Genomic DNA, 22,387 nt, shown 5'->3' on the forward strand with positions numbered 1-22,387 from the left:
TAATGATTGTTATCTAGAAGGAACGAAGACTAGATGGAGACTAAAGCTGTGATTGGTAAAGAAGCAGCAGTCACTCATGTGAGGGGGATGGTTGGTCTTTTTATGGTTTGGACAATGTTCATGTTTGTCTGTGTTTGGACATGACAATGGCATGGTCCTGTTTGTGTCTTGATCCATCACAGTCCCAGAATGACCTTGTGTGATGTTGATGTTCTGTGAAATGGTCTATGTTCAGCCAGGAACACCAAGGCCCAGCTGTGAGAGCCAGGCCAGCTGTTTTTCTCCTTCTCATTTTCTAGAAGTCTTCCAGGTGCTAGAATTATTTCAAGCCTCTTCTAACTATGGCGTGTAGTTAATTTTCAGAACTTGAATGCCTCTTGAACCATGACTACTAGTTGGTTGTGAAGATATCAATCTGGTTAGACCCAAAGCCAGGGAGGTCCCGATGCTGACCAGGGAAACCAAGCAGCTGGAAAAGCGTCTCTGTTTAAGAGTTTTCTTCTTCTTATTTTACCTGACATCAGGTCAAACAAGTGTTTGAAATTTTCACAGTCTTTTTTCAAGTAAAAACAAAGTGAAACCAAATTCAACCAGGCATCTACCAGGTCCCAGACATTGTGCAAGGGGCCTTTAACATATTATCCCACTACCCTGGGAAAAGGAATCCCAATTTACAAGTGAGGGTCAGAGGCCTTGGGAGGTCCAGGCACACGCCCAAGGTCACTCAGCAGGTAGGTGGTTGAGAGCTGGGATTTGAATCCAGGTCATCTGAACTCCAAGCCCACGCTCAGCTTCAAAGCACAGAAGCCAGGCCTACTCAGAAGTCCTGACATGCCGTGGCATGAGGGCAGGTCTCCTTTCTCCAACATCCAACTTCCCACCGGTCACAAGGCACAAAGAGGAAGCGAGAGCCACGTCCACAAACAGATCACAGAACGCGGATACCTAAGATTACCTTAGGTTACCTTCTATCTTCTACCAGAAAACACATCTGCATATACGCAAATACTTATATAGATGTATACACATACACGGTTTATAAACACACAAACACACATGTACATACACATACTTGCACACACAGAGTTGACACCTCACCTATCTGGAATTCAGCTATCCAGCGCCCTCATCTATCCGGAACACAGCCGAGAAACAAGGAAGTAAGCAAAAAAGGCATCTGAGCAGCCAGATTAGATGTTTCAAAAGTCCATGCACTAAAGCTCATGCACTTAACTCGCAGGAGAAACCTTAAGGCCCCAACTCAGAGCTTATTTATTTTAATTTTATACATGATTCGAACAACTTGGGTCAAATGAGAAGATTGACACGGAGCTGCTATACACAGGCAGGCTGGTAACAGCAAGAATGACAGACAACAGCTTAATAGCAAGAGATGAAGAAATAATATAAAAAGTAGACACATAAACCCTGGGGCCATTTAAATCATGGGCACCTTGGTCAGCCCTGAGAACACACCTGCCTCCCGAGTACTTTATTAAGTAGTATTCTACTCCATCATTGTGACTGTCTTTTGTTCACAAGACTGTCTTAATGGAGGGTGGGAGATTATGCTTTGGAGAGAGTTCCATCTTATATATCTAAAATAAAAATTAAATTTGAGTTAAAGAGTGAAAGCTAGGGGCCGCTAGTATCCTATAGAATTTAGGTCAGCAAATCTAGATGGGGCTGCCCAACATCTTAACTTTCTCATCTGAATCCCTTGAGGCTGGAAAGTGCTCTCCAGTTCTCTACAAGCCCCATCACTCCCTTTTGTGCAGTACTCAACTGATTCACACATTTTCGTTCCTGCCATTTGAACTTGTGCTTCTCAGTGTGAACCCTGAGCTCCCTGGGGAACTAGGCTCTCCAGAACAATCCACTCCCTTGTGGAATCTAAGGAGTGAGGTTGTGGTATTTGAATTTCATTCACCCTATTTTCCTTCCCCTCTCTGATCATTCCATTCCACTGAGATGAACTGGATTTTTCCTTTTGCAGGCATGAAGCCTGGGGCTGCAGATCAGGATTATATCCAGTGTGAATCAGAATTGTCTTTAAAAGATCCCCAAATTGACATGAGAACTGGCAAGATGTGCTCAAAACCAATCGAGGTGGCTCAGCCATTGCCTCCTCTTTTGCAAACTGAGATCAAACAAAAAACCAAAAAAACCACAAAAAAACAGAAAGAAAAAAAAGAGAGACAGTCACATCATAATAGCACAGCACACCTTCCCTGCACCAAACCCAGAGGCTGGTTGTGTCTTTTTAAACAGGAAGTAGCAGTCATTCTATGTGGATGGGCTGGCCAGCCGGATTTGAATGTTACCTGGCATGGCATCCATGGAAATGTAGGGCTCAAAGGGAATGGCCTTCTTCCTGTTACGTGTGATTAAGAAGACGCCCAAGAATGCGATGAGGCACCTGGCAAACACAGATGAAGAGAAACAAGGTCAGAGTGAGGTTGGGAGGGATGCTTTCAAACGTGAGTAATGGGAAAAAGGGGAGAACAGGGTGGCAGGCTGCGGAGGTGGGCTCACTGCTGAGGGGCCCTGAGAGGCGGCCGGGCCTGGGATCAGCAGGAAGCAGATGCGAGATAAATAATAACAGCCCGTGCAGCCCACACAAGCCTCAATCAGAACAAATCAGGCCATCCTTGGCCAAACCCTCACCTCCACTTACCCTGCATCTCAGAACCCTGCCTTTAAAGATTTTTTTTTAAATTAAAAAGTTCTTTACGGCCTAAATTCAATCAATACTGGAGCAGAGAAAGTAAAAATTAGGAAGTCCCTGTACTTGCCCCCACTATAGGTGTATATTCTTCCAGAGTCTTTTTTTTTGTTTTTCTCTTTTCTCCAGAGCTTAGATAAACAAGCACACTTTCTAAAAACTGAGGCATAATTTACAGGCAATAAAACGCACAATCCCTAAATGCGGAGCTCGATTAATCTTACCTGTGCACACACTCGTGGGATCACCACCCAGGTCAATAGAGGAGTCATTTCCATCCCTTACCCACAGAAAGTTTCCTGTGCCCCTTCCCCATTCATGCAGACCCTTCCCCAGAGGAAACCACTGTTCTGACGTCCACAGAATCGACTGGCCTGTTCTTCAACTTCTTGTGAGTTAAACAATGCAGCGTGTACTCTTCTATGTCTGACTTCTTTCGCCTGATAAATGTTTTTAAGATGCATCCACTTCATTGTGTGCATTAGTAGTTCATTATTTTTTTATTGTTGTGTGGAACGCATTATCTGATCCATTGTCTGAATATATCAGAACTTGTTTTCCACTCTCCTGTCGTATCCAGTTTGGGTATATAACGAATAAAACTACTATAAGTATTCATGTACAAGTCATTTTGTCAATATATATAACTAATTTCTTTTGGGTCTATATCTAGATGTGGAATTGCTGGCTCATAGGGTATACTATACATTTTAAAAAATGTAACTTTTTTCATTCAACGTATCCTAGACATGGTTCTACGTCAGTACCAATAGACTGACCTCAATTTTTCAAAATGGCAGTATGGTACTTAATTATACGAAGATGTGTAATTTATTTAACCTGTATTTTACTGATGGGCATTTAGGTCGTTTCCAATTATTTGCTTATACAATTAATTTAAAAAATAACAAACACCCTCATACATGTGGCGTTGCGTCCATCATTTACTTTTCCAAGATAAATGATTAGAAATGGAAAGCTGCATCAAGAAGCATGCTCATTTAAAAATTTCACTGTTATTGCCAAATTGTCCTCCCACATTAAAGAACTTCTCACACTGTGGCAGAGAGCTGGGCTCCTCATCCTCTTGCCAACATGGGACATTACCCCTCCTGTTAGGTTTTGCAAAATGATGGCATCTTGTTCAGCTTCAGTATCCAATTCTTTGATCTGAGGTGAGGGTGAGAGTCTTTCCTGCATCAAATTGTGATGTGTTCGAAATGACAAGGAGATTAAAGCCCAAAAGAGAAGAAAGGAAAAGTAAAGCCCTTTGGGGAATGAAACGCTCACCTCTGGGGACAAAGCTCCCACTGCCAGCTGCTCCTCTGGCTCTAAGGGACTGCCTGAGAGGCTGGAGCAGGGGTAGGGAGAGAGGGGCAGCCTGCCTGGAATTCGGGGCCAGGGAGCAGGATGGGACTCACCCCAGTGCAAACATGCAGACGTGCAGCACGTCCTCCCCGAGGAAGTCCAGGTAGAAGATGGCGCCTGAGCAGCAAAGAATGGAAAATGCGGGTGAGCTGTTTTCAAATCACCTACCTGCCAGTCTGTTTAGGATCTGGCGAAGCTCCCTTCCCTACAGAATACCAAAGGGGTCCAAAATACTATGACTGCACCTAGTAAGAAATGAGCAGAATGGAATAAAAGCCATTTGGGGGGAATAGACTGTCTTCTCTTTCTCCCCCACCTAGGCCCCTCTTACCTCCATCTTTTGTTTCTTAACTTTTTATTTTGAGATAATATTAGATGCACAGAAATAGTACGGAATTCCCACGTACCCTGTGCCCAGCTTCCCCCAGTGAAACGACACTATGAGCTAAACTAGAGACTTACCAGTTTTTACACACTCCTCTCCCTCATCTTTCTTTCTTTTTCTTTTTTGTTAAGTTTTTATAGGAGTATAGTTGATTTACAATGTTGTGTTAGTTTCAGGTGTACAGCAAAGTGAATCAGTTCTACATATACAGGTATCAACTCTTTTTTAGATTCTTTTCCCATAAAGGCCATTACAGAGTATTGAGTAGAGTTCCCTGTGCTCTACAGCAGGTCCTTATTAGTTACCTATTTTATATATAGTAGTGTGTATATGCCAATCCCAATCTCCCAATTTATTCCTCCCCTCCCCTTTACCCCCTTGTAACCATAAGTTTGCTTTCTACATATGTAACTCTATTTCTATTTTGTAGATAAGTTCATTTGTACCTTTTATTTAGATTCCACATATAAGTGATATCATATGATATTTGTCTTTCACTGACTTAACTTCACTCAGTATGACAATCTCTAGGTCCATTCACGTTGCTGCAAGTGGCATTATTTCGTTCTTTTTTATGGCTGAGTAATATTCCACTGTATATATGTACCACATCTTCCCCCCATCTTTCTTAAGATGGAAAACCAAGGCTCCGTGGTTAAGCCGCCGGAGCTTTCTAACCTCATGAGACTGGCAGGTGTCACACCCTGCAGTGTGGCAGTGCCACAGGCCTGCCGCCCTCACCCTGCAGCCAGCATCTGTCTGGACCCACTTCACACCCCACCACCCCAACCCTGCCCGGAGCTCCTGATTCCCTGCCTGACTGCGGACTCAAGCACGGTGTTTCTATCCCTTTCAATCTTGCCTGGACCGAAGCTGTTGACCATGACTTGAATCTCTGCATGAGGTTAGCTTTCTGGCTGCTCTGGGTCAAGCCCCGCTCAATCCCTGGTCCCGCTCACGGCACAGGCCCTGGCAGGCTGTGTGCCCTCTTGTTCTAACCTCTGTGAACACCAGTTTGGGCGCCACTCGTCCAAACTGCAGTGCAAAATATATGGCTTTCCGGCTGGGCCTTCCTCAAAGGGAGGCACACTGGTTGTTACTGGTCTTTTTACTCTGAAAATCTTAGTCACCATTGCCATTTAAAAACAAACAAACAAAAAAACCCGACACACACACACACACACACACACACACACAAATATGCTTGCAGCCTCTGAAGCCACCTCAGAAAGAAAAAGAAAAAACCTATAGGGGTGGAGTAGAAGAAAAGGGGAATGTAATAAAGATGATGATCACTTACTGAGCACGTGTTATGTACATACTCATGATCTCTAAAAATTATACGGAAGAAATGTGTGGTCACTTGGCCAGTGGAGGCTGTGGAGTTAGCAGATGACGGTAAAAACTGTTAAAGAAACCTAACACAAGCAGTACAAAGTAGGGGACATTTGGACTATACATATTTCAATTCTAGGAGGAAAGTATTATTACTCCCATGTTATGAATGTGGAAATGAGGCTCAGAGAGGTGAAGTGATTTTCCTAGAGCTACACAGCTCCGTGTCTGTGCTGGGGTGCAAACCTAGGCCTCTCTGGCTCTAAATCCTGCGCTTTCCCCACAAAACCGTCTACAACTGTGACAGGCAGAACAAGTCAGCAGAATTGGCCTTCTGACAGAGGCGGCGCCCCTTCCCTCCACACTGGGGTAATGTCCCTGCTGTCAAGGTAGAAGACAGAGATCTAGCAACCACACCCTTACCTGCTGTGATAGCCACGGTAGTGGATAGAATGTAGCCCACACTGGCAATCAGAGAGGAGTCATACATCTGTGAGGCTTGACCTAAAAACCTTCAACACAAAAGCACTCTGGTCAGTGGGCTGTGGGGATGTCGAAAGGCCGAGGTGAAAGCCGATGACCGCAGGCTTGGTCTGAAAATACGAAGATGAGGCATGAAGGAATATTCCTTGGGATTATAAGGATGCCAGCCTTGTGTGTCTCCTGGGCTGGGGTCCACGCTTTGCTTCTATTCTTCCTCTGGACACACAGCCTGAGGCCCATCCCTCTCCCCGTCCAACACCTCTGACCACATAGTTCTTATCACCGCAATGCCCTTCTCACCTCTGTGTCCCCTGCATCCCCTACCCACTAAAAAGCCATTCCTGGGCCCTTAACAGTCCAAGAAACTCCTGTAGCGCTTATCACATCCTGCCTCATGTTGTAATTATTCTTTTAAACAAATTTTCTTCTTAATTCAACTCTCACTGCAATAAATATAGGAAAAAGAGAGAGTAAATTAGAGTCACTCCTAACCTCTCCACTGCGGATAAACACTCCATCATTTAGGAATATATTCTTTGTCTATTCTCTGCATAGCATTTTGGTTATTGTCGCAAAGTTCCTTACACCATAACACACTTCCCACCCAACTGTAATTGTCTGTTTACCCGGCTGTCCTCGGACCAGGGCTGTGAGCACCTTGAGTTCAGTGACTATCGCTCATGTCTCTGTGCGTGGAAGGCCCAGCACGGGCCCGGTACACAGCAGGCCTTGATGAATGTGTGATGTGTGAGTGAGAAGCTTCCCGGGGAGGGTGGGGCACCTGATCATCTTTATAAGCCCCGGAGGGCACAGCACAGAGCCTTGCATTGGACAGGGGCTCAGGGGTGATGACCAGAATCACTGTAGGAGGACTAAGCATAGTCATACTCAGCATAATAGTAACAAAAATCATAAAAGAAGCTACTATTTACTGGACGTTATCCTGGATCCTACTAGAGCCTGCTGCGACTCTGTTAGGTAGGGGCTGTTGCTATTGTCATTGCAGACGGGGAATCTGTGTCTTGGAGAAGCTGAGGAGCAGGCCTAGAGCAGAGGGGTGAGGGGCGCGGGACGGGGAGGGAGACAGACGCCGGGGTTCCAGTCTCAGCTCCGCCAGTTCCTGGCCTCTCGCAGCAGTTCCTTACATGCAAAATGAGGATATCATTGCCGTGGGGACCAAATGAATTCAAGTTCCTGTGAAGGCAGTGAGAGCACAGCTTACACCGGGCGCCCAGGTGGCAGCGGTCACCGCTGTGTTCCCCGGAGGCACCGCTGGTGGATGGTGAGCCCCAGCGGCTGGAGTCCAGGGCCTGACCTGTCCGGGGTGAACCGGCCCCATGCACCACACTGAAACCTGCACTGTCCACCCTCCGTCCCCAGGCAGGTTTGTCACATGCTCGCCCAGGCCCCCCGCTGGGCACCGGATCTCTGACGTGAGCAAGGCCCAGGCCTACCCTCAGAACTGCTGCTTCTGAGGCAGAAACCATCACCTTGCTCTTCTACTTGGAAAGATTTCTTGAGGACAAGAAAGTTGGAGACAACTGTCTGTCTTCCACCAGGCAGACAAACAGGTGCCTCACGGGGACGGCACAGCTTCTTCTGAGGCCCCGGAAGTGGGCACCTGCCTTGGTCCAGATGGGAATCGAGGCTGCCTCTGATTGCGTGGTTCTCACATTTTGAGGCAGAGGGAAAAATACATCCACTCCAGGCTTTTCAAGCAGCACGGCACCCCTCCATGTGATAACTCAGCAAATTAGCGACCCCTCTCTCTCCACAGTGGATGCCAAACCCTGGCGACAGAACATTTGCATGTTCTACCTGCCCTACAGCTTCAAAAACAATTGTAATCGGGCCCAGAAGCTGGAAGAGACCTTTGTGGGGAAGCCCAGCAGGAAAAGAATCTGCAACTCACGCGGCTTGATAGATAGCAGTTGCCACCATGCACACGAACATCACGTAGAAGATGGGGTAGTCGAGCTGCAGGTTCCCCTGTATGGACAAGACGAGCATCCCGGCCACAGCCTTCACTGTCACCACGGTCATTGAGCCTGCAGAAGGTTAACAAGGATGTGTGGGAGCCTCAGAGACGTGGCGGGGGTGGGGGGGCGGGGACAGTTTATAAACTCAAAGGACAAAGTGACCAAGATGCAGGGAACATGGGCAGAGCCCAGCCAGTGATTTACACAGTGAGAAGATCCTATTGGCATTGGTTCTTTTGTACCCTCCCGTGAAAGCAGAGAGGAAAGCAAAACTCCAAAGGGTATTTCCAAATGCCCTTCTAAACTCTACCAAGAAAGGGTAGTGAGTTCACTCTGAACTCCAGAGTGGCAGCACTGTGTCTGGAACACAATGCAAGGTCAAAACAATCGAATGTATAGATGAACTTCTTTTGAGTATCCTTCTCACGGCAATCACAAGAAAAATGTGGTGTGTACAGAGCTCAGGAGTTTTTTCTGTTGTTTTTTTGGTCTTTTAAAATGCTTACTCACTGGTATTTTTAAAAACATTTCTTTAGACCAGAGGTCTCCACATGTTTTGGAATGCATACCCCTATGCATAGGTATATACTTTTCAAATATATATACATTTATTTATTTTAAAATTATAGTCATGTAACACTATGCTTATATGGTATATACATCATAAAAACATGTGTAGGAAATATACTTAAAAGGTGGAGATAAAAATAAATACCAGTTCTAATATTTTTTCTTCCCATACACCCACCTCATTATTGAGACCACTGCTTTACCCAGTGCTGCAGAAACGACTTCTAACTCTAAACTGTTGGATCCCCCTGCCAGAGCGGGAATTAAAAGGAACTCCCAAGTATGGTACAAATGAAGTTCCTTGTTCTGGCTGAAATGCTTTGCTTTCCTATGTTTCTCAGCGTCTGCTCATTTTGCCTTCTCCTGCCAACAGCCCAGCAGACACAGTGGCTTCTGGGCGCCTCAGCTACTTAGACTACAGTTTTCAAACATCGGCAGGCAGTTAAGTCAAGCACTTTCTCCAGGCTGTCCTTGTTGGTGAGGAGGGGGCAGAAAGGAATTGGCCAACGTGCCTCAGAACCTTCTGACCTTCCAACTCACCAGGAGAGAACGTTTTGGGACCGTGATCTTCCAATCCACTTTGCAAACAAAATCATCAAGGAACGGACCACTGAGTCATGCTGCAACAGGAATGAACCTCTACAACGTGATGCTCAGTGAAAGAGGCCAGGGACAAACAGCCACATGGTGTACGATTCCGTTTATGTAATACGTCCAGAAAGACAAATCCATAGAGACAGAAAGTAGATTAGTGATTGGCCAGGGCCTGGGAGGATGGAAAAATGGGGAGTGACTGCTAGTGGGCACAGGGTTTCTTTTTGGGGTGACAAAAATGTTCTGAAATTCGATTATGATGATGGTTGTATCCTCTATGAATATATTAAAAATCACTGAATTGTAGGGGCTTCCCTGGTGGCGCAGTGGTTGAGAGTCCACCTGCCGATGCGGGGGACACAGGTTCGTGCCCCGGTCCGGGAGGATCCCACATGCCGCGGAGTGGCTGGGCCCGTGAGCCATGGCCGCTGAGCCTGCGCGTCCGGAGCCTGTGCTCCGCAACGGGAGAGGCCGCAGTGGTGAGAGGCCCGCGTACCGCAAAAAAAAAAAAAAAAATCACTGAATTGTATACTTTAAACAGGTGAGCTTTACGGTATGTAAACTGTATCTCAGTAAAGCTGTTAAAAACAAGAAAATGGAGCCCTGTCCTATGATGACATATCTGTGTGTTTTATGGCCTGTCGCTGGAATGGGGGCTTGCTGTTGGAAGGACAGAAGGAAACAACACACACTGGGGACCGGTGCTCATCTCATTTAATCGCCTCTCCCCCCAAGATCTGGGTGTTCTCTTAGGCCCATTTTTAGAGGACAGCGTGGCTGACACAGGGACAGTCACTAGGAGGTAGCGGCAAGGCCGCACCCACCTCTCCCTCTCCAGGAAGAAGGGGTGATTCTCACAGCTCTACTTAGTAAATCTAACTCTATGTGGGGTTACAGCCTTGCCCCAATCTGATTTAGGAGCCATTCCCCCCATTGCACCCATGCCTTTAAAAGGAAAAAAAAAAGAGAGCAAAATCAAAATCAATTCTTGCCTTTGAATCCAGAATTGTCTTAACCTCTGATAGGTCTTACACAGACCCTTAGGGGCTCACTTGTTGGAACCTGTTCCACCCCTGACTTCCCTGAAATAACCTCTTAACCCCCCACCCCTACCCTTACTCTGCTTTCTTCTTCGTCATTGTAATTGTCACTGCCCAAACTTATACTATCTATGTATTTGTCAACTCGTTTACTGTCATTTCCTCCCTCTCAAATGGGTGGCACCCTGAGGGGACGGGTGTCTGTCTGGCTCAAGAACACCGAATGCCGTCAGCAGCAAGATGGAACTGACAAGGCCTGCATCCGGTTAGCAGGGACCCAGCTCCTGCAGCCGCCGATGCAGAGGGACCAGCCTGAGCCGGCCTCCAGCAGCTCCTGGGTCCAGATGCCACAGCTCAGTAAACAAAACCCATGTTTCCTTTTGGTGCTACTTAGTGGTGGCGAAACTCAATCCCCAGGACCCTCACTTACCAAGTAACGCCACCAAGAGGAGAATCACAACAATGTTGTTGGCGTTCCTCTCCTTGTAGAAGTACAGCAGCAAGCAGAACAGAATGATCTCCACGAGCTACAGAGAGCAGCAAGGGGGGAGGTCAGCGGGGGCCACAGGCAAGACCAGGAGACCCTGGGGGGCTGGGCTGGAGTTTATGCTGCTGATTGCATCAGTCACAGGCCCTCAGAGTTGAAGGGGAATTGAAACAGCCAGTATTTCCCAAACTCCTGATACGTATCCTGCAGGAAAGCAGGGAACGCTGAATCTCTCTACTCCCAATACTGAGGAGCAGTTCACCTCGTGGTGAGGCTCCGAGGGTGCTGGGCTGGCCTCAGGTCCACCCTGTCTTGGATGGTCAAGATTCATCAGGCTGAGCTGGTGTCCCATTTCACTACTCCATGGTAACCCCCACCAAAACTGGGAGTTGGTTAAAGAGGGAGCTGCTTGTTCGGTGAGGAGAAGAGCTCTTCGGTTAAGTATATAAGTATATATACCACTTGCCTGCTAACCAAGCCTCCACTGCGTGCAGCTTGGTAGAGTCAGAAAAAAGAGGACTTCTGGAGTCAGGGAGGCCCAGTTATGAGGCCTTCTAAACTAGTTGTGTGACCTTAGCCAGGTCACTTAAGTTCTCTAAACCTCAGTTACCTCCTTTGTGAAACAGGGATAAGTGTTCTTAACTTAGAGGGCCACAATCACAGCTTATACTTAGTGAACTCATAAATCTGCCAGGCTCTATTCTAAGCATTTTATCTTTACTCAACTCACTAAATCAGCATAATAATTCTATGAAGAATCTCAAGCCAGCAAAAGGCAGAGCTGGGATTTGAACCCGGATAGTCTGGCTCCAGGGCCCATGCGCTTTCCCACTAGGCTACACTGCCTGCAGATGGGGGCCCAGTGCCTGGTGTTCAGAAGGTGCTCCATCAGTAGAATCTTACTAGACAACAGCGAGTTTGAAAACTCTGAAGTTTGAGAAGTTCCCCGCCTTTGCAGCAACAGCTTGTCCTTTCTATTCCTTAAAGGTCCAGACATCTGGCAATACTTTCCCAAGGAGTGAAGCCAGCCCCAGCCCCCAGCAAAACTAAAGCAATGGCTCAGCTCTGTTTGCCTATCCCAACCTCCTACCGAAGTTCATTTATCACAAAAACCAACGCAGAAACATTAATGGGCATTTTAAAAAGAAAAAAATTGTTAAATTCCTCAGAATTAGAGATCATAAAACACAGCTGCGTTCATTTTCCTGTTTCTTCCTGTCTTTGTCACAGTGAATACATATTTTATCTACTTGTCATCACAGTCAAAGCACAGTTTTGTGCTGGGCCGTTGTGAGTTACCGTAAACAATTTTCATGTTTTATGAAGTTGTCATCATTATCTTTAATTGTTGCAAAATACGCCATCAAGCAGATGTACAGTTACTCAGCAACACTCCCAACTGATGTGCATACATTTGGGCAGGGGGGGTGGGAGTGGCCGATCTCCCCACCATTCTTCATGACGCCTAAACGCACGCTGGGAGAGCCCTTGGCGTTCTATCGCGAGATGGCTGTATATGTGTCGGTGCCTCCTGATGGACCATGAGTTCTGTCAGCCCGTCTCGTTTAGCTTTTATACCCAGTGTCTGGCACATAGCAGACACTCAATAAATATGTATTGAATTTGATCTGGCCAAATCTTTCCAGCTGGCAGCACTGCCCCACAGTGACGACGGAGGAAGCCAAACTGAATTGGTCACTGAGCATCCGTCACGTGCTGGGTGGACCTGACAGCCACCCTGGGTCCAGTGACCCCGCCAGTTAACGTACAGAGAAGGAGGCAGAGCATGCGGCTAAGTGCCTGGGTTATGGCTACACAGTATGCAATGGACTCGAGCCCAGGACTCTCTGAAAGAGAAGCCTGTGTTCTGGGGTTAAGCTTTTCCTGAAGAGGTGGGTCTCTGGCTCTGCCCGGCAGACACTTCTCCATGCCTACAGGTCAACGCTGGGGCTGGCTGGCGCTAGGGAGATGACACAGCCCCAACCTTGGGGGAATCTATCACCTGCCTCACGGGCAATCTGAGGAAAAAGGACGTTCGGGGCCTCTACAGCAGGCCCAGGCTGCTTGAGTCAAGGCAAAACAGTGAACACCTTCGTTAGCAGGCTGTGGTGACACGTGAGGCCAGCCAGGCAGGCAGGCTTCAGGTCCAGCTTGGCTCTCACGGGACTCTGAGCAAGTTTGCTAACCCTGAGATCCAGTTTTCTCATCCATAAAATGGGGAGAAAAACACCTATGTTATAGGACTATCGAGGGAGTCTGAGATGTGATGAAACAAATTTTCACACACTGAGGTCTAGGGAAGTCATTCTGGCTTATACATGATTTAACTCAGATTTTATGCTAACAGGGACTTCCCTGGTGGTGCAGTGGATGAGACTCCGAGCTCCCAATGCAGGGGACCCGGGTTCGACCCCTGGTCAGGGAACTAGATCCCACATGCATGCCTCAACTTAGAGTTTGCATGCCACAACTAATGAGCCCGCCTGCCACAACTAAGACCTGGTGCAACCAAGTAAATAAATAAATAAATAAATATGGGGGGAAAAAAAAAAGATTAAAATGGAGAAAATTTAAAAAAAATTTTATGTTAACTAAAGTGGCCTATTTGTGGCCTTTCAAACATACATTGTACACCTGCTTTAATTATTAAAGAAAAGGGTACACTGACCAGAAGTAAAGAATGTTCACATTAAAAATAAATATTAAATGCCTCCCTTCATGGGATGCCAATGCTAGTACCCCTGCGATGATAAGATTCCCTTCCCAGGTACCAAGGACAAACCGACTTGCTGTGTACATGCTGATCTGTTTTTTGTTGTTGTTGTTTTATACCTTTAAGGAATGTATCCCTGACTTGTTTAATGTTCTTTGACCTGAGAAGATATAAAACTGTGCTGAAAACTGTGCTTCTCCAGAGCAGTTCCTCAGAGTTATCTGAGAGGCTGTCTCCCAGGCTATAGTCCTGAGTCCTCAAATAAAACTCCTCTGTTTACTGGTTATTTTTGTTGATAGATAATACATTAAAAAGTGTTTAACATGGTGCAGGGGGAGCAGGAATAAACTTTACCAAATACCTTAGATATTTTCCTTGATTAGTCTATTTGTAATCAATTTAGATTACAATTAGTCAATTGTAATCTATTTGTAACCTTGATTAGTTCTGGTTGGGGGTTTAGGAGATAAAGTCTGCAGTGTCTCCCGTGTTTCTATCAGCTTCTATCAGCTGTGTGATAGCGGGCAAAAATATATATATAACATTCTTTAACTGTTAAAAATTTTAACTTTTTTTCTTACCATAACAGTTTTAAATGCTCACTGTAGAAATTTTGGGTAATTTGTAAAGACGAAGGTGAAATAAAAACACAATCATAATTCCATCTTTCAGAGACAACTACTGATGGAGTTTCTGTTTTTCTATCCAATCTTTTACAGGTAACGTACAGACCTACAAATACCTCTAAAAAAATCAAGTTATCATACTATACATGCAGTTTTAGACATTACTCAGGACACAAGTGAAAAAAAGCACTTCCCCAGGAACTACGTGCTCTCTGCGAGCGTGGTGTTCGGCGCTGTGAAATACATCATGATTCCCGTGAACCCCGTCTTGCTGGGAATTTGGGTTTCTGGTTTCTAGGACTCCATCCCCACCCCCATCATCTCAGGTGGAAGGACCGGAGGCTTCTCTCACCATGTACAGGAGAAAAGGCCAGCTCACAAGATGTCTGATGATGTTCTCGCCTGTCATCTTCTCGTGACTGTTGGGTGCGAATGTCACCAGCAAGTAGGTGCCCACGATGGCCAGACCACAGCCAACGAAGGATAAGATGTAGCGCCCTGCAGGGAGAGGGAGGCCATCACAGGGCTTACTGCAAGCGCCCGCCCCAGGCCAGCATGTGTCTGTAGGGTAACATATGGGGACCTGCTATTGCTTGAATTTTGGGTTTTTCTTTACTTGAAAAAAAACAGAGTATCTTCATGAATGTCATTTGTTTTTTTTCTACTTTTTTGGCCACGCCTCAAGGCATGCAGGAACTTGGTTCTCCCACCAGCAATCAAACCCGTGCCCCCTGCAGAGGAAGTGTGGTGTCTTAACCACTGGGCCACCAGGGAAGTCCTCTGAATGTCATTTTTTAAAGATACATTTAGTGTTAAAAAATTTTTTTAGGGGCTTCCCTGGTGGCGCAGTGGTTGAGAGTCTGCCTGCCGATGCAGGGGACGCGGGTTTGTGCCCCGGTCCGGGAGGATCCCACATGCCGCGGAGCGGCTGGGCCCGTGAGCCATGGCCGCTGGGCCTGCGCGTCCGGAGCCTCTGCTCCGCAACGGGAGACGCCACAACAGTGAGAGGCCCGCGTGCCGCAAAAAAAAAAAAAAAAATTTTTTTAATAAGATAGCATGCATACAAAAAAGTGCTCGATGAATTCTTACAAAGTGAACTCACCCACGTAACCAGCACCCAGGTCGAGAAAGGGAACATTTGTAGGACCCCCAAATCCACACTCATGTCCCCTTCCAATCACTAGCCCCCACCCCCAGGGCAACACTTTGACTCCTACCAGCACTGACCATTTTCCTGGGTTTGTACTCTATATCAATGGATTCGTACAGTACGTTTTCTTGTGTCTGGGTTCATGCAAGACTATGTTTGTGAGATTCATCTGTATCCTGGCATGTGGCGGTAGTTTCTTCATTCTCACTGCTGTACGGTGGTCCATGTGTGAATAGGATACAATTTATCATTTCTCCTGCTGATAGGCATTTAAGTAGTCTCCAGTCTTGGGTTATAACAAATCACGTTGCTACAAACATTCTCGTGCATGTCATTTGGAAAACATATGCGCGTAGTTCTATTGGGTACAAAACTAGGAGTGGAATTCGTGGTCATGGGAGATGTAGACGTCCAGTTTAGTAGGTACTGTCGAATGGTTTTCCAAAGTGGCTGTATCAATTTACACTCCCACCAGTAGCGTATGAGCAAAACTGCGTATTTTTCCTTCATTTTAGCCGTTCTAGTATTGCACTCTGGTTTTAATATGCATTTTACAAGGAACATTCTAAAGCTAGATGGGCTAGATGAAAACAAAAAACAAAAAAACCTCAAAAGCAAACCTTCAGAGCCTATGGTATGCCTTTGAAAAACTGTCTCAGCCTCTCCCAATTGGCTACTTAACCTACTCCCAAGGGAACTATCTAAATACTACCAACGCTCTACTCCACAGCCCTGTCAGATATTGTTGGTGGCCCAGGAGGCATGCTCCTGGGTGAAGGACCAGAGTCTCCTGACTCCTCTTCCCCAGGGTCCTGTCACACTCCAATTGAACCCTGTGGGGTTGGTGAAAAGCCTCTGGTTGAAGCTGAGTGAACCCAGCCCCATGCAAGCTGAAAAGGGCTGTGAGTTCTGAGCTGCACATATTGTGACCACAGGCTTCTGGATTTTTCTGTGATAGAATTAACTCTACCTGTTTCATTTCACTATCTCGAGGAAATGTGATACCATATTAAATGTCCTTTATTTTCATTCTAGGCCTCAACAGGTGTTCAAAAAACCAGTTGTTCAATTGCTCAGCGAATGAATGAACCATGGTTAAACTCAACATGGTAAGTTCTGTGCAAGTCTATTGTCTTAAGTTCTCCGTAAGCAGGGACAGGTCTTACTCATCAATATGCCTGCGTTGTCCAGCAAAGGTCTAGCACTGGGTAAATGTTTGCTGAACTTAATAGAACTCTAAGCAGGGCAGCCAGGTACAGTTGTGCAGGTTGCTCACTGCACAAGGGCAGTGAAGAGGGCTAAAATCTAGCCCATGCTCTGCTCACCAAGGCATTTGCCCACAGAACTATAGATGCCCAGAGGGGCATCTTTTTCTAATTCATATAGGGCATGCCTCTCATTCCAGGACCACCTAGCATGACCCTGGAAGGGACATAAACCTCTACACTGATCTCAGAACCAGCCCAGCCCCGCCCCTCCCCCAGCAGAATTACTACAAATCATTCTGAGTCTTTTGGTCTTTGTGGCATCATTTGTTTGCTGAGCAGTAGTTCTGCTTTTTTTCAGTGTAAGATTCTTTTCTTTTTCCACCTCCTGGTCCAATCTTGCTGTTACTCTACACCAATGATTCAGAACAGTGGTTCCCAAACGTGGCTGTGTGTCTGCAGCATCTTGGGAGCTTCTTCTCCCTGACATTTTGTGTTTAAAAACTTTCAGACACAAGGACTTCCCTGGTGGTACAGTGGTTAAGAATCTGCCTGCCAATGCAGGGGACACGGGTTTGAGCCCTGGTCCGGGAAGATCCCACACGCTGTGAAGCAACTAAGCCCGTGCACCACAACTACTAAGCCTGAGCTCTACAGCCTGCGAGCTACAATTACTGAGCCCGCGTGCCGCAACTACTAAAGGCTGCGTGCCTAGAGCCCGTGCTCCACAATAAGAGAAGCCACTGCAATAAGAAGCCCGCTCGCCGCAACTAAAGAAAGCCCACGCACAGCAACGAAGACCCAACACAGCCAAAAACAAATAAATAAAAATAAATTTATATTTAAAAAATCTTTAATAGTAAGCACCCATAGTCCCACCACCTAGGTTCTAAATTGACATTTTATTATACTTGCTTTATCCCATATCGCGATCCATTTTCTTCATCCCTCCACTCATTCATCAAGCCAGGTTATTTTTGGATACATTTCAAAGCAAGTTGCAGACTAATATACTTCACCCTGGGGAGCTTTATGAGAATGCAAATGCCCAGGCCCCAGCCCAGATTTAAAGTCTCTGGGGATAGAGCCTGGACCCACCATCATGTCACTCCTTAACTCCTTAGCATGGCTCGTAAGCCCCTGCATCATCCAGTTCCTCCATGCCTCCTTGCTCTCATGTCCTGTTTCCTCCTTTACTCATCACCCTCCAGCTACACTGGCCTTACTGATACCGGACACGCCAAGCTTATTCCTGCCTCAGGGCCTTTGCACCTGCTGCTCCTTCTACATGGAACACTGCCCACAGACCTTGGCATTGGTAGTCTCCTTAGTATCAGTTAGGTCTGGGCCCCACCTCTTCAGAGAGTCTAACCCTGACCAGTCTAGGAAAAGCATCCCCACATCCCCAGTGCCCCAACAAAAAGCATTCTATTTTCTCTGAAGCACTCGCTAAGATCTAGAATTATTTTATTTGGTTAGTTATATAGTTAACTTGTTTACTGTATGTTCTTCCCTCCAACACACATATACATTAGACGGTAACCTCCATGAGAGTAGGATCCTCATCTGTCCTACTGCTATATCTCCAGCACCTACAACAGAGGGTGGCACTCAGTAGGTAACTTCTTCCCCACTCCTTGGGTTTCTATGTGGAGGAAGCTCCAATGGACCGACACTTCTGCCTCTTGCACCATTGGTCTGCATTTCTCGACCGAAATGGAGTTAATCTATCGAAAGAATTTAAACACTCAGGCTTTGATCTTTTTTTCTCCCTTCTCTGTCCCAGGATATGTACGGCAGTAATTCTGGATAAGTGTTCCATCCTGTAAACCCAAATATTTCCTTGGGAGACTGACCCAAGGTCTAGCTGTGGGCTGGAGCGCACTGCGGGGAGAGCGTAAGCAAGTTCATGTGGCTGCATGTTCTAATCTAGCTTTTATTAGTAATAAAGCGTAACTTCTGATCTCCTGTGTTTGACTTCCTTATTTAGTTCTCACTGTTTTAAAACTCAGTTAGGGAAAGAGGGTGCCTTTTCCTGGGCCTCCTAAAATCCCAGCAATAGATGTTCAATAAATATTGATTGAATGGAATAAATGAAAGCCCATTTTAAAAAGTTGCACAGATGGTTCTGATGCGTAGCCAAGTTTGGGAACCACTGATTAAAAAACCCAGCTCTCAGGAGCCTGATGAGGGTGGGATACAGAACCACACAGGGGAGAAGGAGACAAATGATCTCTACATTGGGGTGAGCTGGTTTCACAATGAAAAAAAGCACAAGCATGAAATTAAGAACAGAGCTCCAATCCACGAACTTACTCAGAAAGTCTTTAGGTTTCCATTTTTCTTTGATGAATATGATTCCTATGATGGCGCTGGCTATAAAAAAAAAAAGCACAGGGAGAAGAGCATTGAGGCTGCCATCAGTCAAATGGAGTCCCTTCGCCAGTGCCCTCTGGGTTGGCTCATTTGCGCTGGAGCTTGCCTAAGCTCTCACTCATGCTCCCAAGAGCTGTCTCTTGTTATTAGAAACAGAGGCTCCTCTCTGAGCCTCCCTGAGGATTTCCTACAAGGAACACCGGGGGTTGAATACTTGCTGTGTGACAGGCAACTTACACAAGTTGTTTCTGGCGTGTTTGCTCTTTGAGGTGGGCACTGTTATGATTCCATGTGGAAAATGGGGACACTGAAGCTGAGAGAGGGAAAGGACCCGCTCAAGACCATGCAGCTGGCGAGGAAAGGCTGGGCTCAAACCCAGGACTGTTGGAGGCCAGGGCTCTTGCTCTTTCAGAAGGCAATGCCTACCTCTGACATTTCCCCCCTGGTTCTTTTCTTTTCACTCCCTGACTCTTCCACGTTTGCAGATGTACTCAAACTTTCTTGTGACTGTCCTAAAGGATGGGGCTGGCATTCACCGTGAAAAGACCAGGGTTACTATCTCAGGTCTGCCTCCTCTGGCTGGGTAACCTGGGTAGGTCACTTCACCTGAGAGTCAGTCTCTGAAATCGTGTGCTGGATCCAGCCTTCACCAGCCTGCTGAGGGTTAATGGTCAGGAAACCATTGGTAGCTTGGAATCAGCGACAGTGTGGGTATTTACACCCTTTACATCAGAAACATTAAAAATCAGGTCTTCTTTTTCTTCCACTTTTCTGTCCCTTCCCTTCTTCCCTCCCTCCCTCCACCTCCTCTTTCTTTTCTTTTTCTTCTTCTCTCATTCTCTCGAGTTGGTTTATCAGCATATCACTGAAAATACCTACTTCTCAGAGTCATAGGGGTAATTAAATGAGATAATATATGCAAATCACTTAGTACATGCTCAGTAACTGAGTAATTATTATTATTATTATTAAAGTACCTAAAACAGTAACTAATAAGTAATAGGTACCCAATAAATGGTGATTATTATTTTAATATTTATTTTTAATATTATTTTTCACTTGGTGACTTAAGAAACTCTAAGAGCCCCTTAATTTCTAGGGGATTATATGTGAAGTCCCATCATTATAATTCAGCCCATTTTTAAGAATTTGGTTATTTGCTCCTTATTAAAATTCAAAGACTAAGATTTAAAGTACTTAGTCATTCAGTCACATATTCCTCATTGTCAATAAAGGTTCTGAGAGCCCTTTGGATAGATGAGCAATGGGCAGAGGACAAACCTAAATATGTGTTGGGGCTGGGCAACAACACAGATGTAGAAAGCGGGCCAGATGCAAGACAGCAGAGAGAAGCTGAGATGACGGCAGACAACTTGCCTCAACTAAAGGCACTCAAATGACATTTTGAAATGATACTGGGTGGGAAAGAACACAGCATGCCTGAGGACCTCAGTCATCTTGTAGGCTGCCTGTTTACCAACCCTGGTCGAGAAAAAGAGGGGCTTTCAATAAATAGGATCAGGGAAAGCAAATAAATTTCCGCTCCCCTGCCAACTCCTAGTAATTGGTAATGACTGCCTGAAGCTCTGAGAATTCTGAGGGCCCATCCAGGCTCACTATGATTGATTAGTGATATCTGCCTTGGGTACTGCAGGGGCACATAAATGCCATGCATATGCCATCCCTGTATTGAAGAGGCCCTCTTAATTCCAGGAGGATTAAGACTCAGAATAGGATTTTCTCCTTTAAGAGCCGAGAAGAGCTTCTCGGCACTGTAATGCTTACCAGCAGGACGGAAGGAAACATTTCAAAGCAAGTTCACTGTCCCTGCTCCTATGTACAAAAAACTACTGTTCACTAATCTACTAACATCTTTTACTTAAGAAGAAAAGAATTTTTTTTCTAATTCTATTTTATTTGTGGCTTCATGGACATTAAAACTCCTTTGTCTTCCAGTTGGTTCAAACGTTCTGAAACACTGGTTCAGTGATTACAGAAATCACAGAAAAATGGCAGATGAGAAAGTTAGTGATGTTTTAAAAATGGTATCAGTTGATGTAAAAAGATCAGAGAATAAGCTGAATGTGCATTTCTTAGAGGTGCGAAATACCTGCACTCTGAAAGCTTAGTTTATCTTGACAGTGTTAGGATGAATGTGTCAAGGTTATCTTCCTTCTGCAGTAGAAATATAAAGCAATTCTGATAAACTTTCCGAATCTTAAACAGATTCTGGAGGCAGAACGCCAGTTTGCATCCCAGCCCTGCTTCTCGCTAGCTGTGTGATTTGGGGAAAGTAATTTCACCACTCTGTGCCTCGGTTTCCTCATCTGTAAAATGGGGATAATAACAGTATCTCCCTCAAAAGGCTGCCAGGAGGATTAGAAGAATCACTATCTGTAAAGTGCTTAGAGCAAGTCCTGCTGAGTATGAAGCGCTTTGTAAGTGTTAGGCATTACTAGCAAAGCAAAAGCTGGTTTGGTGAGTCTCTTTGGTACTGGTGGTGACCTGCTCACAGAGGTAGGCAAGTCCCAAGGGAGGGGCGGGGTGGGAGCTGGGTCTTACCTATCACGGAGACGGCGCTGAGAGGCACAATCAGCGAGAGCGGGGCGAAGGCGTAGGAGGCAAACACGCCCAGCTCGCCCAGCAGCATCAGGAACAGGCCCAGCCACCATGTCTTGGTCTTGAAATAGGCCCGAGGGTCCTTGGAGCCCGCGAGGCGGATGTGACAGTACTTCTAGAAATCCGAGAAAGAATGTGATTTATCCAGATCTCCAGGAAAAAGATGCTAAGATGCACGAATCCTAAATCCACTCCCCACTTTTAAAAATAGTTTGAGGAGACCTGTCAAGTGTTTTTGGAGTTCTGACTCAGAGAAGAGTAAAGCAGTAGTGATCTAAATCTTAGGTTGCTATTCTGAGACAGTAGTTCTCAAATTGGCCGGGAAGCCTTAAATTCCCTGGGAAGCTTTGAAAAAATACATGTGCCTGGGCCTCATCCTCAGCGGGGAGATGTGGGTGAGGCCTGGAAATGTGCATTTCTGATGCACATCACAGGCAACGAGCAGTCTGGGGTGGGAGCCATGATCTAAGGACCCCCACTTTAGCCTGGCCCTTGGGTTGACTTTTCCCTCTAATAGCAATGCCCAGGAGTCCCCGTGTTCAGTGTGCCCACTTGGATACACTCCTTTCTGTAGAGATGCTGGCTGCTCTGCTGGGCAGCCCTGTGGGTGCTAGTGGACCCTGCTCTCCCTCGGGTGGATACTTGGCCCAAGCATGGACAATATTCCTGGTTCTGGACATGTGAACTTGGGACACAGACCCTGAGGCAGTGACTAAGGAAAGCCAGAAAGGC

The 22,387-nt window shown here is 46.0% G+C and overlaps 1 protein-coding gene across 13 annotated transcripts in view; it reads right to left on the minus strand.

The window, feature by feature from the left end:
* The window catches only part of NIPAL3 (NIPA like domain containing 3), a 77,146-nt gene that overhangs the window by 8,922 nt on the left and 45,837 nt on the right, over window positions 1-22,387 (minus strand). For 12 of the 13 annotated variants that reach the window (XR_016388404.1, XM_089898952.1, XM_089898947.1 and 9 more), the window contains 8 exons: window positions 21,599-21,770; window positions 18,977-19,036; window positions 14,658-14,803; window positions 10,910-11,006; window positions 8,209-8,344; window positions 6,237-6,325; window positions 4,147-4,210; window positions 2,325-2,419 (listed from right to left, as the gene is read on the minus strand). Coding sequence is in view for 12 of the 13 variants with exons in the window: in XM_089898952.1 (XP_089755078.1) it covers window positions 2,325-2,419; window positions 4,147-4,210; window positions 6,237-6,325; window positions 8,209-8,344; window positions 10,910-11,006; window positions 14,658-14,803; window positions 18,977-19,036; window positions 21,599-21,770 (859 nt within the window). In the remaining variant the exon portion in view is untranslated. The other variant, XM_089898986.1, reaches the window with a different exon arrangement.

This window comes from Delphinapterus leucas, chromosome 1 (assembly GCF_059928025.1).
Source record: "Delphinapterus leucas isolate spDelLeu-1000000601 "Yukka" chromosome 1, BTC_Dleu_Yukka2, whole genome shotgun sequence".
Taxonomy (NCBI): Eukaryota; Metazoa; Chordata; class Mammalia; order Artiodactyla; family Monodontidae; genus Delphinapterus; species Delphinapterus leucas.